The following is a 17,496-nucleotide window of genomic DNA, read 5'->3' on the forward strand; positions in this document are numbered from 1 at the left end:
TTGTGTAGTTAAATTTTGGCTCATTGTCTGTAGAGATAACAGATGTCTGTTACTATGTTTTTATCACTATTCATGATAGAGCTTCTGGCTTAGAGTTCAGCTTTGACATTTTGGTTCAACTCTGACTGTTGTATAAACATTTTTGCATGGGTGAAGTTATGTATTTTGGTTTTAAACAAACATTGTTGGTGTTTTCATCTCTGAGATGGAGACCCATTGGGCCAATTCTCAGTCACTGCAGCAGGGGAGGAGTGGACAGTGATTGCCAAAAGTCCACTAGACAGAGAAGACAAAGACAAATATACTCTTAAGATAATAGCCACAGATGGAAGGTTTCAAACATCTGCTAATGTGGAGGTCCATGTTCTTGACCTTAATGACAACAGCCCTTTGTGTGAGCAAGTAAGTCGGATATTCTCCAGAAGATATATGTGTGCTTCTCAACTATGGATAGTTTTGTCCTTGTGGACATGTAGAAAACAAAAGAAAAATAATAATAATAAATAATTCTAAAATGAAAATAACATTTATAAAATGCATTTTAAACATAGAATTTTTTTTTTCCAACATTCATAAAGTAGATAAAGACATTAAAATCCGTTAAAGAAAAATCACCCCTGGGACATAAAAATACTAAAAATACTTGGGTTATTGTTCACAAATTACAAAACAAGATAAAATATGATGGTTATTGATGGCAAGCTTTTTTATTAGAAATTTTCCCACTTGGAAAATATTTATTTAGTAACTTTTTCACTTTTCCCAGTTACTTTATACTGAGGCCGTCATGGAGAATTCCCTATCGGGGTTGTTCATCCTGAAGATCTCTGCTTCTGACCCCGACATTGGAACAAATGGCCAAGTGTCATACACTCTTCATGGACCTAATGCAGACAAGTTCCATCTTGACTCCAAAACTGGTAATTTTGATCTCTAGATCTAGATCCTCCTACATATTTCTTGTCACATTCACCATTTAAAAATAACATTTAGAAACATTTAGAAATTACCTTTGCTTTACTACAGTTTTGACGAAATCAAATCAACAATAAAGATAAGAGGCAACTTTCTCAGGGCGTTTGGCATTTTTAGAATTCCTTGTAAACACTGAGAGTATTTGATTTATGATAAGTTTATGTAACCTACCTTCTTCCAGGGTATCCTATCTAAATGTAACATCTATTAAGACTAGTTAACCGCAAGTTATATTGGGTTTCCAAGATACAAGATGCATGAAATGCTTTAGGCAAAGGTAGAAGCAAATGACTGTGTCCAGCTCTACAGGGTTAAGTTCCTGAAACAGTAACTTTCTTTGTTTTTTTGTAGCCATGTTAATGAAATGAAACCACTAACTCCAAGTAAATGATCTGTTGTGCACATTTATTAATTAAATAACTAGTCAAGGCTTGTTTCAGATGCCATACATGTTACAACACAGTGTTTAACCCTCCCCCTGTTATTGTCATTTCAGTAAAGTTTCGAGCATATGCATGTTTTTTTTTTTTTTTTTTTTTTTTTAGGAGAGCTGTTCACGCTTGCTGTCTTGGACCGGGAGCGGGAAACAGAATATGATCTTGTTGTCAAAGCGACTGATGGTGGTGGCCGCTCTTGTCAGGCAGACGTCACACTCATGGTGCAAGACATGAACGACAACCCGCCACAATTCTCCATGAGCCATTATGAAATCACGGTGTTTGACAACACAACGATTAGGACGCCGATTGCTGTCATCTATGCCAAAGACCCAGACACAGGTATGGTACTGTTTTCTCTTGTCACGAATGGCTGCTTTAAAGCACAAAACACATACTATTTTCGGCTTATCCACTCAGAAAGCAGTAAAAGCCCCCAGCTTTTTTCCTTGACCCATCACACGCAGGTTGAAATCCTAAAGGTATGCAGCGTTTGATGTAGGATTGAAGGCTGTGACAGAGAAACATGATTAGGGAGGGACAGACCACACCTGCAGATGTGTGTGAACATGTCAAGTACACGTACTGACTACTGTTACAGGGAATCACGTGAATTTGAACTACTTTGCCTTTTGTATAATATGTCTTCAAGTGAATTAATGACATTATTCTCTCTAAGCACAAGTATTATGCAAATGTGCAAAGTCAAAGAACAGAATGTTTTTATCTTGCAATATGAACATCCATCAGAGGCAACACATTATTTTGATAGTCCACTTTAGAAATTCTGCTAATGATAAGTAACTGTGTAAATACTGTACACATCACCATGCAGTCATTAGAGTATTAGTAGACTGTCTGCTTAATATCTACTAACACTTTATTATACACTTGATGCTCCCAACAGACATTCTACTGACTATAAGTAACTTTGCAAGTACATGTCTGCCAAACCATAACCATAACCATAACCATAACCTAACGGTCTGCTAATACTCTAATGAGAGTTAGTTGACGTAGTTTCAATTTAATGAGAGTTAGTTGATATGTACTTGCAAAGTTACTTATACTGTATCTAGAAGAATGTCTAAAGTGGACTATCAAAATAAAGCATAATTAAATCAACAGTAACCAATTAAATAATTATATGGCAACACATTATATTCAGGACCAATTCTCACTATTAACTAGTATGCATATTACTAGTGTATTGGCTGTTTATTAGTACTTATAAAGCACATATTAATGCCTTATTCTCCATGATAATATTTTAGATCCCTTAATCCTTATTTTAACAACTTTAGTACCTTACAAACTATTAATAAGCAGCAAATTAGGAGTTTATTGAGGCAACAGTCGTAATTAATAATTAATGGTGAGAATAGGTCCTTAAAATAAAGTGCAATCAATTATATCTTATTAGACATTACTTTTAAGACATTTTAAGTCATTTTAGGCATCTGTTGCTCTGCTATTCCTGAACTGAAATACTGAGAATATAATGTTATATAACTCTTTCAGGTATAAACTCACAGGTGAGATACTCTCTTCAAGGCGCCGACAGCGGCTTCTTCTCCCTAGATGAAATCTCAGGCATTCTGAGACTGGAGAGATCTCTAGCTGATGAGACCAAGTCCACTTATGAGATGAAAGTCAAAGCCACCGACCGAGGCCTCCCTCGCCACCTTTTCTCCATCGCCACCATTACAGTACACGTGGTCGTCCTGAGTGATTACCAGCCATTGTTTCTTAGCTCGGAGTACTTTGTACAGATCCCAGAATCACTTCAGATCGGGTCGGAGGTGATCAGTGTGTCCGCCCTCACCAAAGATGACACTGAAAGTGAGCCTGTGCATTACAGCATCATCTCTGGCAATGAAGACGGACGATTCCAGATAAACCCCATGACAGGTACGGGCTTTTTAATTTAGCTTTCTTTTTTGGTGGATGTAAAAGAAATATACAGCAAAACATCAAATATATCAACATTTTTACACTTAGAAGCACTTTACATTTAAGAGGTAGATTTTGGTTTATTTTTGGTGCATCCAACAAGTGCAACCAACAAGAAAAAAAAACAAGACATGGTTAGTTTGCATAAATGTCAGCCCCCAAAAACCAATTAATGAATTAATGACATTTAAAAAAAAAAAACTAGAATATGTATTTAATACACTCACTTGTATTCAAGGTGTACTGAAAATATATTTCTACTTTTTTACTTTTAATCCTTTATTGAAAATGGTATAAAAGTTCTAATATTGTTTTCTAAAATGTTGGTCACACTTTATTTTAAGGTCCAATTCTCACTATTAACCAACTATTAACTATGACTTGTGCATCAGTAAACTCCTAATTTGGTGCTTATTAATATTTAGTAAGATCGTTGTTAAGTTGTTAAGGGATCTAAAATACGGTCATGCAGAATATACTTTAATATGTGCTTTATAAGTACTAATAAACAGCCAATATTCTAGTAATATACATACAGTACTAGTAAATAGTGAGAATTTTTCCTTATAATGAAGCATTACTGTAAGTTCTTGTCTTTGATGCTCTTATTTTTCACCATCCTTTTTACTAAAAAATTTGATTTTAAAAGATTTGACTGCAGCCCATGTAACTTGAAGCCAATGTCACAAAACATTACAATGATTTTGAGGCTGTGTTTGTGATGTATGTACAGAACATGAATCATCATTACTTGCAGAAAGTAGACATGATATATTAGCATGCTGCCATGTATCCTCTGTGGTTTATTTCTGTTGTGTGAAGCTGGAATTTTCTTCAGCATGAGTAAATGTTGAACTGAAGAACCTGTGCTGACATGCTTTCAATCCACACAGACACTTGTGAGCTTGTTTATTCCCATCTGTTCATTCCTGTTAGTCTCTTCTTTCTCTATTGCTCGTGTCCTCTTATCACAACTCCTCAGAGCCTTCATGCTGTAGGACTTTAGTGCGAGACTGATCCAAACTCTTTATTAGTTGTCAAACAAAACACAACTTTGAATTCTGCTAGCAGGCTTTCTACAGAAATCAATTGGCTATTTAGAAATAATTTCACTCCAAATACTATAAGTCCACTGTGTAGCTTATAGTCTCATAGCGCGAAACAGTCAAGCTCAGATCTGCTGGGTATGCATTCGATTTTGGACTTTTTCTTTGTGCCAAGAGAGTAGTGATTATTTTTTAAGATGTGCTATATAGACAGTCCTTTATATGGTATAAAAGAATAAAGGAAATAGATGATTTTTTGCAGTTCAGAAGCTTTTTCTAGTTTTTCTAGTGTTATGTCAACAATATTTCCTTTCAGCGAACCGTTTAAGTGAAGTTTGCATGTTTATACCATATTTTGTATATCCTGATACTGCTGCATTTCAATAGAAATCCCCCCTTCTTTGAACAAGAGCTGAGGCTTTTTATCTTTGATTGTTCTCAACTGTCTCCTTGTCTTACCAAAAAGTGGTAGCTAATAACATTTTAACTATAAAGATCAAATGCAGTTTGTACATGTGAATATTTTTTGTTTGTCATGAAATAACTGAAACTCATCAATCATACATTAACCACTTGCACTATATTAATTTGCCTTTTTCTCATTTCATGCAAGGCCAAACTGAATAACTGAATTGCTGAATAACTGAATAACTGAATTGTAGGATTAAAAATAAATAAATATAGTTTAGATCTCTTAAACCTAATTAAACACAATAAGAACCAGTAACACTGATGGACTCATGAGTAAGATGATTTTACGTGATTTAGCCATGAATTACAGAAATAAAATAATAGCAGAATTGGTGACCATATTAGACAATCACCTGACCTACTTTGGCGAAAAAGCGATCACAATTTGATTAACGACATAACACCGCTGACATTTCAAAAGAAATGTCTTAAATTGGGGGGCTTAATGAAATGTCACAAAAATATGAGTATGGACAGCCACTTAACAGTTATGGCTGTATCACTACAAATATCCTCAGGAAAGATTTCATAAGCGTTTAAAAAATCAGTTTGCTGTTGCATTTTACAAATGATTCAGAAAAAAACAAAAAACAACAACAAAAAAAATAACAACACCGCATAATACATCAAATAATTGAACAAGTATATTTACATGTTCATTAAAACTGAAAGGTCCACAAGTGTTCATTTTTTGCAAGCGAGTCGTTTTGAAAGGTTACTGTAGGCTAATTAACTGCATTATTTCCCCCCACCCAAACAGACCTTAGTTGAGGTAAACGGCATATTAAAAAATAAAAATAAAAATTGGGTTAATGACGATGAGGATGACTTTTGTGATCTGGGTGTTGATCCTCAGTTATGATAATAGGTAAAGCTACTCAACAAGGTATTTGTCATTGTGAGCTGAATGGTAGTAATCCTTTATTATTAGGAAAGCTTTCATGACATCAACATTAGAGGATAATATGAGCTATTATACAGTATGATGTAGATTCATAACTGTTAGACATCCTGACATGATAAAGAACATGATTCTGTCATTCCAGGGACTCCTGAATGGGTAACACTTTATTTTGATAGTCCACTTTAGACATTCTACTAACTATAAGTAACTTTGCAACTACATGTCAACATGCAGTCATTCGAGTATTAATAGACTGTTAGTACTTAATATCTACTAACACTTTATTTTGATGCTACCAATAGACATTCTACTGACCATAAGTAACTTATTCTATTAACCCTGACCATAACCCTAACCTAACAGTCTACTAATACTCTAATGAGAGTTAGTTGACATGTAGTTGCAAAATGAATTACAGTTAGCAGAATGTCTAAAGCGGACTAAATAATGTGTAACCAAGAATCGTATGAACCCCACATGAAATAATATAATTTTCCAGTTTTTGCATCTTCCAGTAGATGTCACAGTTTTACATCTTATTACCCATGGTTCAGTGTCACATTGCATTTCTCATGACAAGATCAGTGGGCTGTGATCCATGCACTGACAGAACGCTTTAAAGTTATTTCTGTCATTCGAGGCAAATGAAAAATAAAAATAAGTTCAGACATAAACTGATGTCTGATGCTAATGGATATTGCAGTCCATAAGGACATTTATTTTTATGAATGCCGACCAATTTTTATTTTTTTCCCATAACAGCCTGCATCAGGTCTTAAAATTAAATGATCTACAAATACACATTTGGCTCTAGCAAGCCACTCGTGGTAAAATGCACAGAAGACACTGATGCATCTCCATTACACTTGACATTGACAAGTACTCTTTTTGCTTAGACAAGGATTACTATTGCTGTCCACTCTTGCATTGAACACCAGCTCTATGTTCAAACACGCCTATATTGACAGAACATGTGCCAAGGACAAACACGCCCCTGTTAATAATACAGTGGAGGATCTCTAAGATAACCATTAATTGTCACAACATAGCCCTTGATCTTTAAAACCAATAAAAATAAAGAAGAAACATTACAGAAAGCAATTTTGCACTTGTTGCAAACTGGATTCTTGGGCTAAACAAAAATGCCAGTGCTTTTATGGTTCTGTGCCATCTTGTTTTACTCTAACACTGTGAGCAGACAGAACAGCAAGAGGTCCGGTAGTAAACTTTCTCTTCTGCTTGAGAATGAGACATAAAATAATGCACAGCAAATCCCACCGGCTTTTTAAATGCTTTAGATGAATCAGCTTCTTGTAGAAATCAACCGCTTTGCAAAAACAGAAAAGGCAACATTGCATAAAAGATATCATGCATTCAGTGAAACTCCACTGGGAAGTACATGAGAGTTATTAATCATGTTGGAATGTAAGTTTTGTATGTGGTCTGCTGATGCAGCAATAAAATACAATCAGCCGGCATTATATTGAAATGCTTTAAAACCTCTATCCAGAATCAGACTCATGAAGAAGTTTATGTTAGCATTCATCTGTACTGAGCATACAGTATGTTACACACACAAAGAAATCTAAAGCAGGTAGAAACATTGGACAATAAATCTTTCATTATTGCACTTTAGAAATTAGACACATTAGAAACAAATTTCTCTCCACCAAAACCCCCAGACCAGTTGGTAACATGCTTCCGTCATGGTGAAATGCTCATTCAACCCAAGATATTTTGTATACTGCCAGCATTGTAATTTGTATTTTTAAACCAGTATTTTGCATTTTTAATCCAAACATTTTCCAAAAAAAAAGTTTCAGGACAAACTTTTTGCTGGAAAACTGATAAAGAGATGGGCCAGGCCTGGATGTGATTTTGTTGTTTTGTGCCACAGGTTTGCTGTCGCTGAACTCTGCGCTGGATTTTGAGCTCTGCCGAGAGTATTACCTGTCAGTGGAGGGAGCAAGGGGTAAACCATTGCTCAGTGATATTGCCATGGTTATCATCAATATCACAGACGTCAACGACAACCCGCCTGTCTTTAACCGCAGCAGTTACAGTAGCGTGATTGCAGAGGACATTTCACCTGGGGACATGGTTCTGCAGGTATTATGCTTTCCCTTAACTGTCACTGAACATCCAATGATAAATCTTTTTCAAAATAAGGCTAAAGCTTACTGCGTTATTCCTGAAGGTGCTCTACATCATATCCTTTCCTTAGTTTTTCAAGTAAAAAAAAAACAAAAACAAAAAAACCCTATAACATATCAAGATATATTGCATATCAAGATACAAAATTGCATATTAAGATATTAATATGCAATATTAATTTACAGATATTAAGAGTTATATATCAAGGAAATATATATTGAATAAAGTAAATCAGATTTTTTGTTTTTAGGGGGGGGTTTATTATGCCCTCCATTCTCTTTCTACCTTGTCTCAGGGAAATCAGACCAAAAATAATAATAATAATAATTTTTATGAAAACAGGTTACAGTATCGATACATAACTTGTGAACAAACAAACAAATAGAGTGTTAAGTATTATTTCTATGCAATTATACTATTTTTTATATTTTCTTAAAGTTTTAATCATTTTATTATGTCTTTTTTAATATATTTTTAAATATTTCTATTTAGCTTTAATTAATTTTATTTAGTTTTAGTAATTTTAGTACTTAACATTATTTCAGCAAATTTTCTTACATTTTTAAAAATGTATTTAATATTCACATTTTATTTGATTTCAGCTTTATTTAAAAATATATATATTTTAAATAGTTTTAATTTTAGTTATCATTAATGCATCTTGTTTCAAAGATATTTCATGGAAAATGATAAAAATGCATATTATGAAAAATAATTTTTAATGTGCTGTTTCTGGACTGTTATTATATTGCATTTGACTTCAAATGTAAGGTGACTCAGACTTTCACCACTATGCATATTATGAAGCAAATTAAAACCAACTGTTGTCGGTTTGGGGACGGGATTGAGGCAAGCTATTATGGCAGCTGTTGAGGGAATGATTTACTGCATCTGTCACTAAAGCAATCAGAAAAACAGTTTGAATGGAGCAATCAGCTAATGGTGATTGTATATGAGCACTCACAGTCTGCTCAGCTATTCGTTGTGACATTAGCCATGGCTAGATTAGAAGAATCTGCAGTAATCCAGAGCTTTAAAGCTTTGTTTAATACCACTCAGGTGTGCTCATCTTCCTTTCACTAACTGTGCATCTGTCTCAGGTAAGAGCCATCGACCTTGATGGGCCTCCAAATAACTTCATCATCTACTCTATTGTGAGCGGTGATCCAAAGCAGCAGTTCAGCATCGATCCTCACACTGGCCACATAACTGTGCGCTCCATGCTGGACAGGGAAGTGGTGAGTTTCACTTTGCCGCCCAGAACACGTACTCACTTGTTTTATCAGGGATTTAGTTGTATCTGTTGAATCCTCTGATCACATGCGAACATTTTAATCACTGCTGTGCATATTTGACTGATGAATGTTATTGAACACTGGTGCCATGAAGTTCATATATTCATAATCCTGCTGACACGGCCCCTCGCCTTTCAGATAACGCACTACTCATTAACCGTGCAAGCTGCCGATGAAGGCGATCCCCCTTTATCCTCCGCCGTCCAGGTGACAGTGACCGTATCTGACGTCAACGACAACCCACCGATGTTCTCGCAGATCAATCACAGCCTCATCCTTCAGGTAAAAACAAACGCTTCATCCAAGCCTACCTTTGTGCCTCCCCGCCTAGTTAGTCAATGCACTTTCTTCAGACAGACAGCTTCAGACGCCACCGTAATATCACGCCTGACGATCTAGAAGAAATTCACATGAGCTCTAGAGATAACCAAGCAAATATTTCATGATTACAGTGGTTATTTCACGGTAGAAATGAAAGAATATGTTAAAAATGGATATTTGCTTCTTGCTGATCCATCAGACACACGGTTCAACCAACCAATTTTCTCTCAGAAGTTGCTAGTCAATTTCACAATTAAAAAGAATAAATAAAAAATGTTAGTAACACGTTGAATTAAACATGAGATTTTGAAGTAGAAAGAATGAAACATGATTTTCTTGTAAAATGTAATCCAGTAATCTTTTTTAAATGTATAACTTCAAAATAAATAAAAACACTTGGTAACACTGCATTAATTATGTCCTGTAATGCATCTTATAATGCATTGTATGATTTCATGAATACTTGTAACCCTAGTAATACCTTTATATTCACTGTTACACTGTTAGAAAGCATAATGCATTAAAACACATTGCAAACAAACCTTCAAAAATTATAATGCATTTTCATTTTGGTTACAGTTATTTATGAAAAAATATAATGCATTACAATGTACATTATGAATACCTTTATGATGCATTATACATAATGGCTTTAAATAAAGAGTAGAGTAGAAATTTTTAATTGTTTCTACAACATTTTTTTTTTTTTTTTCAATGGATTGAATCACTAGCATGGGATTTTGGGAAATCAAAGGTTGCACAGCTGTCATCTCATTTGTGCTCTAAGATGCACGTGAGCACACGGGAAGCCAAGAGTTCAGGCTAAAGAGCCAATCAGCCATGTATAATATAGTCTTTTTTTTTCTGCAAGTGTTCGGACTCTCTGTTTACTCCTTCAGAATCAGCCGTATCCATTGCTTCTAATCATAGGGTCAGCTCTGCTGACTTGGAAATATTTTTCACACCCCATTTGCCCCCACCCAAGGTGTCTGTGTTTTCAGAGTGCAGCGGCTATTTGGCACCATGTAGATGGTCAGTAACAATTAGACTCATCTCTGCCAGCTGTTCCAGTTGTTCCAGCTTGAAGGAAAACGAGGAGCACATTTCAGTCCAATCGGTAGCACTTTGTTGACAAATGCAGACAGAGTGATAAAAATCACCATCTGTTCTTGCTGTGTTTCCATTTTGACAGAATTGGGCTGTTTCTTCAAGCTTAGATTTGTTTGCACAGACAAATCTGACATTGAAAATGAGTCCCGTGACAGAAATATGCTATCGATTTGAAAAACAGCAAGAAACCTAAAAACATAAGGGGAGATTGATCATGATTATTATTTTCCAGGTATTTCTTTCTGGTCATCATGATACATTCTATTGCCAGAGCAGTAGAATACAATAAAACTCAGAGGAGTGAACTCCAGATTCACCTGCATTCTGATCAAAATAAACAACACATTCATGTTATTTGTTCATCTACTTTCAAGAAAAGACACCTACAACTTTCCTAAAAGTCAGATGGTATTTTCCAAGCACGTGTGGCTTGATTAATGGTGTTTTTCTGGACACAGGAAGGGGAGGCTGTGGGCAGTGGAATTCTGCAGCTGCTGGTAACAGACAGAGATACGCCTCAGAACGGCCCTCCGTTCTTATTCCATATCGTCTCAGGAAATGAGGACAGGAGCTTTCACATTGACCAAGGAGGACTGCTGTCTGTATCCTCCCCGCTGAGGAGGAGAGCCAAGCCTCACCATCTGCTAAAAATCCAGGTGAAAGATTTCATTCATTTATTTCAGTTAAGAGTGCAATGCATGTTTACAACACATGTTTGTTTCGAGATTAAAGTGGTAGTTGACACAAACATTAAAGACTGTCATCATTTACTCATCCTCGTATTGTTCTAAAGCCAAAGGACTTACTTTCTGCTGGAAAAATAAAAAAATAAATAATTAATGGGGCTCCTTTCTCCTATAATAAAAAAGGGAACAAGGATGGGTGTCAAAAATTGTCCAAAAAACACAGTGAAACTACCATTAAATAAAAAATATATGCTATAGGACTATTCTAAGCCTTCAGAAGTCCTTTATTTATCCTTCAATATCAATATCAATATCAATATAATATATATATATATATATTTCACTTTTAAAACTCAGCAACCTTCCTCATTGTAGGGGGAAAGATCAGAATTTGCTCCCTTCAATTCATGACAGAATTATATTTTATATTATATTATATTATATAATATTATATTATATTTTAAGACTTTAAGTGTTTAAATATTATATTATAAACAGTTCAGTAAGTTGCAAAATTGTTGGTTCAGATCTATTTATAACCTACCTCTCTGTGTATAACCTACATGACCTTTAAGACTTTAAGTGTTTAAGATGTTGTTAACACAACTTTGAAATTTGTCTTAACATTTTTTTCCCTTGCTAGTTAAAAATTATACTTACTTCAGTTCCCTTGAACTTCAATGTAACATTTAATTTTGCTTAATTTTGTTGATTTTACGTTTTAAACAAATTATACATTTTCTACTTATGCTTCCTTTAACTCAAATTTGAATTATAATTCTAAATCATGTTTGTTACCTCAATTTAAATTCAAAACATGCATTGGAAGTTGAAATGTATTCTTAGTTAAATTATAAAGGGCACACAACTCTGAGCACCATTCATTGTCATTGTATAGAAAATAGTATTGTGAGCATTTTTCAAAACGTCTTCCACAGAAGAAAAACAAAAAGCCATACAGGTTTGGAACAACAATAGAGTGAATAAATGATGACAGAATCGTTCATTTTTATGTGAACTATACCTTCAAACTGAATATAGCATGTATGGGACAATACGACCTGACCTAAACTTGATTGTTATCTGTGGACCAGTGATTCTACCACACCGTCTTAAATTATTTAAAGCGACTCTGTGACATGTGAACAATACACTGACCTTTGAAATGTTTTTTTCATACATCACATAAATATCATCTCCACAGGTCACTGACAGCGGCCACCCTCCTCTGTCCTCAATATGCGTGGTGAAAATCAACATCACAGAGCAGAGCCGTTATCCACCCACTGTGACTCCACTAGAGGTTTTCATCACCACCGCTGGTGGGGTGTTCTCGAAACGTGTCATCGGCAAGCTGCATGCCACGGACCAAGATCCCCAAGACGTCCTGTCTTACAAACTGGTTTCTGATGGCCCGAACCAAGGCCTGTTCTCTGTGGACGCAGTGGATGGAAAGATCGTGGTGGAGAAGAACCTGGATCCAGGCCTGTACCACTTGAACGTGAGCGTGTCCGATGGGAAATTTAGCATCTGGACGGGAGTGAAGGTGCATGTTTGGGCTCCCGCTCAACATGATCTGGATCAGGGCTTCACGTTGCAGTTGGCTGGACTTTCGGCAGAAGAGTTCGTGTCCGATCACTGGAGAGGCCTCCAGCGCAGCCTGGGCTTGGAGCTGAACATCCCCAGACAAGATCTGTGCATTGCCAGCTTGCAACAGCAGCCAAACTCCATCAACATGGAGGTACTGCTGGTCCGGAGAGCTCAGGATGGCTCCGTCCAGCCCGTGTCTTCTCAGCGCCTCACTGGGGTCCTTTCAACCGTAGAAGATACGCTGGGATTGAACATCTTGAGACTGAAGCATGATGGTTGTGTGGGCGCTGGTTGTCCACCTCGGGGATGCAGGAACGCTGTAGTGATGAGGCAGGGGAGAATGAGTAACTACGCCACCACACGGGCGAACTTCATCACCCCGCAGCACAGATGGGAGAGCGTGTGCTCCTGCAATGGTAGGCAATGAGACCACCAGCGTCTTATTCTGCATTCCACTGAGGATTTAGACAAAACTGGAGGCCTTGAATGTCATCTCATTTCTTTCCTTTATTTTGACTGCTCTGGGTTTGCTTTAAAGGGACAGTTCACCCTATAATAAATGCACCCTCACGTCGTTCCAAAACCATATGATTTTCAATGCCAAGAGAACGCAAAAATAGATGCTTCACATAAATTTCAAGTTGTACAAGTGACCAGGGGCTTTTAAGCTCTAGTAAGGACAAAAAACAATAGTCTGTATCAGTGGTTCTTCACCAGGTGCCCCCAAAATGACTTAAAATGTTAAAATATAAAATAAGAGTAAACAAGCTCTAAAATAAACAATTAAACAAATAAAAATCAAGACACTTTCAATAACTTTTTGTCTTTGACAAACTAGGATTCTCATGGCATGTGATTTCTAGACATAGTAAATTAATAATTAAATAAAATCAAATCTTTAAATGCTATGGGTATTTTTTATAATGTATATAGATTTTTATAGTTAGCTGTGAATAAAAATTGTATTTATTTATTTTTTTTTTCCATAATGATCCAGTAAATAACAAATGACATGGAAAAGTCATGGGGCGTTTGAATATTGTTGTGGTCAATGGGGGCCTTAGAGTCAAAAAGGTTGAGAACCACTGGTCTATATGACTTTATTATCATTATAATGTGTCTGAAGTTACATGATCAGAAAAAAAGTTGCTTTTCACAGAACATTGTCCCTTCTTTAAACTCATTTGCTATTAATGTTCATGTTTAAACTTGAGTCATGCAAGAACTAATGGCGTTTGGCATCATCAAATCTATTTGATGCGTTGTGGTGCCTTACATTTAAATGCATGTAAACATGAATTCAATTTGAGAGCTATGCCAGAGGGAACGATATTCAAAGAATAATGACTTTAATTTCAGTCTGCTTACATTCACTAGGAGCACACACATACTGTTGTATTTACAGGATGATAGTTTAAATGTACTTTTATTTTGATCTTTTTAGAGCTTTAAGGCCCCTGATCACTATTTGCTTTCATTTTCTGGTAAAAAGCAGTTTGAAAGTTTTTCAAAATATCTTGTTTTACACGTACACTACTGTTCAAAAGTTTGTAGATGGTAATATTTTTTTTTTCATTCCTTTGAAAGAATTGTCATATGCTCACAAAGGCTGCATTTATTTATTCAAAAATACAGTCAAACATTAATATTGCGAAATATTATTACAATTTAAAATAACTGTTTTCTATTTGAATATATTTGAAAGTGTAGTTTATTCTTGTGATGCAAAACTGAATTTTCAGCATTATTAATCTCCAGTCTTCAGTCACATGATTCTTCAGAAATAATTATAATATGCAGATTATAATATCAAGAAAAACTTCTCAATAAAAACAACTTAAAAAAATTCAAAAAAAAAATTGTGCAGCTTTTTTAATCAGGATTTGTTGATGAGACAAATAACATTTATTCGAAATAGAAATCTTACTTTGTTAATCTCTTTACTGTAATTTTTCAGATTATCAGGTTAATGCATCCTTGCTGAATAAAAGTATGTAAAAAAATCTTACTGACCCCAAATCTGTGAACAGTAGTATATGTAAACAGTACAGTGTTTAGATTTTTTCTGGTGAACTATTCCTTTAAAGATGTCTGTCCTGATGTCTGTCTATAGTCCTGTTTAACTTTAATTCCAATTATTAATTTCGACAGGAAGCGGACAGCTGCCACACATTTTGCCAAATGTATTTATGCTTCCTGCGTTGCAGAATCTGCTGTGAGATTTGACGGCAAGGGTTACCTGAAATACCTCTATCAGATGGAAGAGAGCAAAGAAAACTTCCACCTGTCCCTTCGACTCAAGACGTCTGCAGCCGAGGGCACAGTGATGTCCACCAATGCCTCTGACTGGGGAAAATTAGAGGTACAACATTTTTCAAACACACTGACAAAAGCGTCTTTGGCTCATTCTTTTGTCTCCCATAAAAAGCTTACTTTGAGTGAATTACTGTAGGTAAAAATCTAAAATACAAAAAAACCCTGCCATCCAGATCACAGGAAACTTCACTCCACCCCATGACAAATACAATGTCCAAATGTTTGCAGCAGAAGCTTGTTTGTTCTCGACTAACTACATATTAAACGCATTAATATTCAGGAGCACATCCCAGAAGGGATTGAAACAGCTTGTGATGTGGATTTCATCCCACCCTTTGAGCACATCACTGATAAATCAACCTGTATTTCTCAAATGAGTGTTATGATGAATCCATGGCTGACTGCTCTCCTCCTTTGACTCAGAGGCGCAGTGAGGACTCTTTGAGTATTTGTGTATTTAAATGGCTTAATGCAGCTTTGAAGCTTCAGCTAGAGGAAGTCTTTAAGGTACTGCGCAAAAGAAAAACTAAAAAGTGCATTCATGTTCTATACATTGTGAGTATGATAAAGAATGAGGCGAGCATGACTTGAAACGCCGACCTGTTTCAAAATCATATGACATCTCTCCTAGAGGACACCTCATTTAGGCACCATAATTGAATATTCAAAAAAATGGCTTGCTGCAACATCAAAAGTGCACTCTGCTTTTTTTCAAAGCTTTACCTCTGGGTTTTGAAACTTGGCAAGCTGGACCATTTCATTGTTGCAGAGGGGATTCAAAAGGAATTGTTAAAAAATGGTCATCTAAGAAATCTTCGGGGCATTGATCTTCACACGTTGCAAAGCTATACATGACATAATTTATGTGTCCTTCTGGAGAATTAACATTCTTGTGATCCTCAGCAAATTCCTATCACTCCACGTCTTATCAGTCTTTTAATTTGAGAGGAGCGATAGCTCGTGCTTTGAAAACTTGTCAGATTTGAATCAACTGCTAAGCTAGTACTTTCTTTCAGTTTTCTTACCTTTTAAGTAATTACTTTCAAATGGAAATCGAGCCTATTTGAGCAAAGCCACATGTGACAAGAAAGGGAAGAAAAGGTGACTTGTCAGTTGAGCAGCTGTAACATTTATGAATACTGACAGCTGCAATCTATCTAACATTATTAAGAGCAAAGAGATCTGTGGCGGGATAGATACGGTAGAACTGATACCCTTTAATGCAGTGAGGAGTCCACGCATGGGGGCATTGATCGCAATAATTAGGTTTTTCTTCTAACTCCACTCACATCAGGAGGTCTGTTACGAAACCTACCTAGACAGCATTGTAAGAAATAACAGACACGATCCTGATGTCAAGAGTATTCTGAACAGCACGGTATGAAATGATTCATCTAAGATCCACCATTTGGACCAAATTCTAATGCAACATTTGATCCAAGATGGTAGTCTTTAAAAAATAAAAAAACTTACCTTATAAAATATATAAAAATATAAATAATATATATATATATATAAAGTTTGGGGGCAGTAAGTTTTTTTATTTTTTAAAGATATTAATTCAACAAGCTTTTATTCAGCAAGGATTGATTACATTGGTCAAAAGTGACTAAAGAAATTTATAATCAAAGAAATGCTTTTTCTATTATTTTCTATTCATCAAAGAATGACTGCAAATAAATAAATAAATAAATATCCCAGTTTACCCAAATATGTTAAGCAGCACAAATGTTTTCAACATTTACAATAATAATAATAAATATTTTTTGAGCAGCAAATCCTCATATTAGAATGATTTCTGAAGGATCATGTGACACTGAAGACTGGAGTAATGATGCTGAAAATTCAGATTAGCATCACAGGAATAAATTACATTTGAAAATATATTAAAATAGAAAACAGTTATTTTAAATTGTAATAATATTTAACAATATTACTGTATTTTTACTGTATTTTTGGAGATGTCTTTTCAACATTTAAAAATCTTATTAACCCAAAACTAGTAAATATATTCATATAAAATCAGTCATTCACTACTAAAAAGTATCTATAAAAATGTTTATTCTAGTAATCCATTGGCTGTCAACACTGTTCCTGTTTAAATCACATGCTATTTGTTCATGTGGAGTTGCTGCCATCTTGAATAGGATGCTACCTTTATGAATCCAGTGGACAATAAAGCAGAAACAGAGCTTTTATCCAATCATTCATTGAGAGATAATAACAATAATCAAGTGA

General features: G+C 35.4%; 1 protein-coding gene across 2 annotated transcripts in view; it reads left to right on the top strand.

Moving 5' to 3' along the window:
* The window catches only part of LOC109062480 (protocadherin Fat 2-like), a 46,896-nt gene that overhangs the window by 20,016 nt on the left and 9,384 nt on the right, over nt 1-17,496 (top strand). For both annotated transcript variants that reach the window (XM_042770354.1, XM_042770355.1), the window contains exons 11-20: nt 206-402; nt 767-920; nt 1,521-1,754; nt 2,934-3,323; nt 7,684-7,895; nt 9,041-9,178; nt 9,374-9,517; nt 11,125-11,322; nt 12,557-13,358; nt 15,150-15,304. In XM_042770354.1, the coding sequence (XP_042626288.1) occupies nt 206-402; nt 767-920; nt 1,521-1,754; nt 2,934-3,323; nt 7,684-7,895; nt 9,041-9,178; nt 9,374-9,517; nt 11,125-11,322; nt 12,557-13,358; nt 15,150-15,304 (2,624 nt within the window). The remainder of the gene's footprint in view (nt 1-205; nt 403-766; nt 921-1,520; nt 1,755-2,933; nt 3,324-7,683; nt 7,896-9,040; nt 9,179-9,373; nt 9,518-11,124; nt 11,323-12,556; nt 13,359-15,149; nt 15,305-17,496) is intronic.

The sequence above is a fragment of the Cyprinus carpio genome, chromosome A14 (genome assembly GCF_018340385.1).
Source record: "Cyprinus carpio isolate SPL01 chromosome A14, ASM1834038v1, whole genome shotgun sequence".
Classification (NCBI taxonomy): domain Eukaryota; kingdom Metazoa; phylum Chordata; class Actinopteri; order Cypriniformes; family Cyprinidae; genus Cyprinus; species Cyprinus carpio.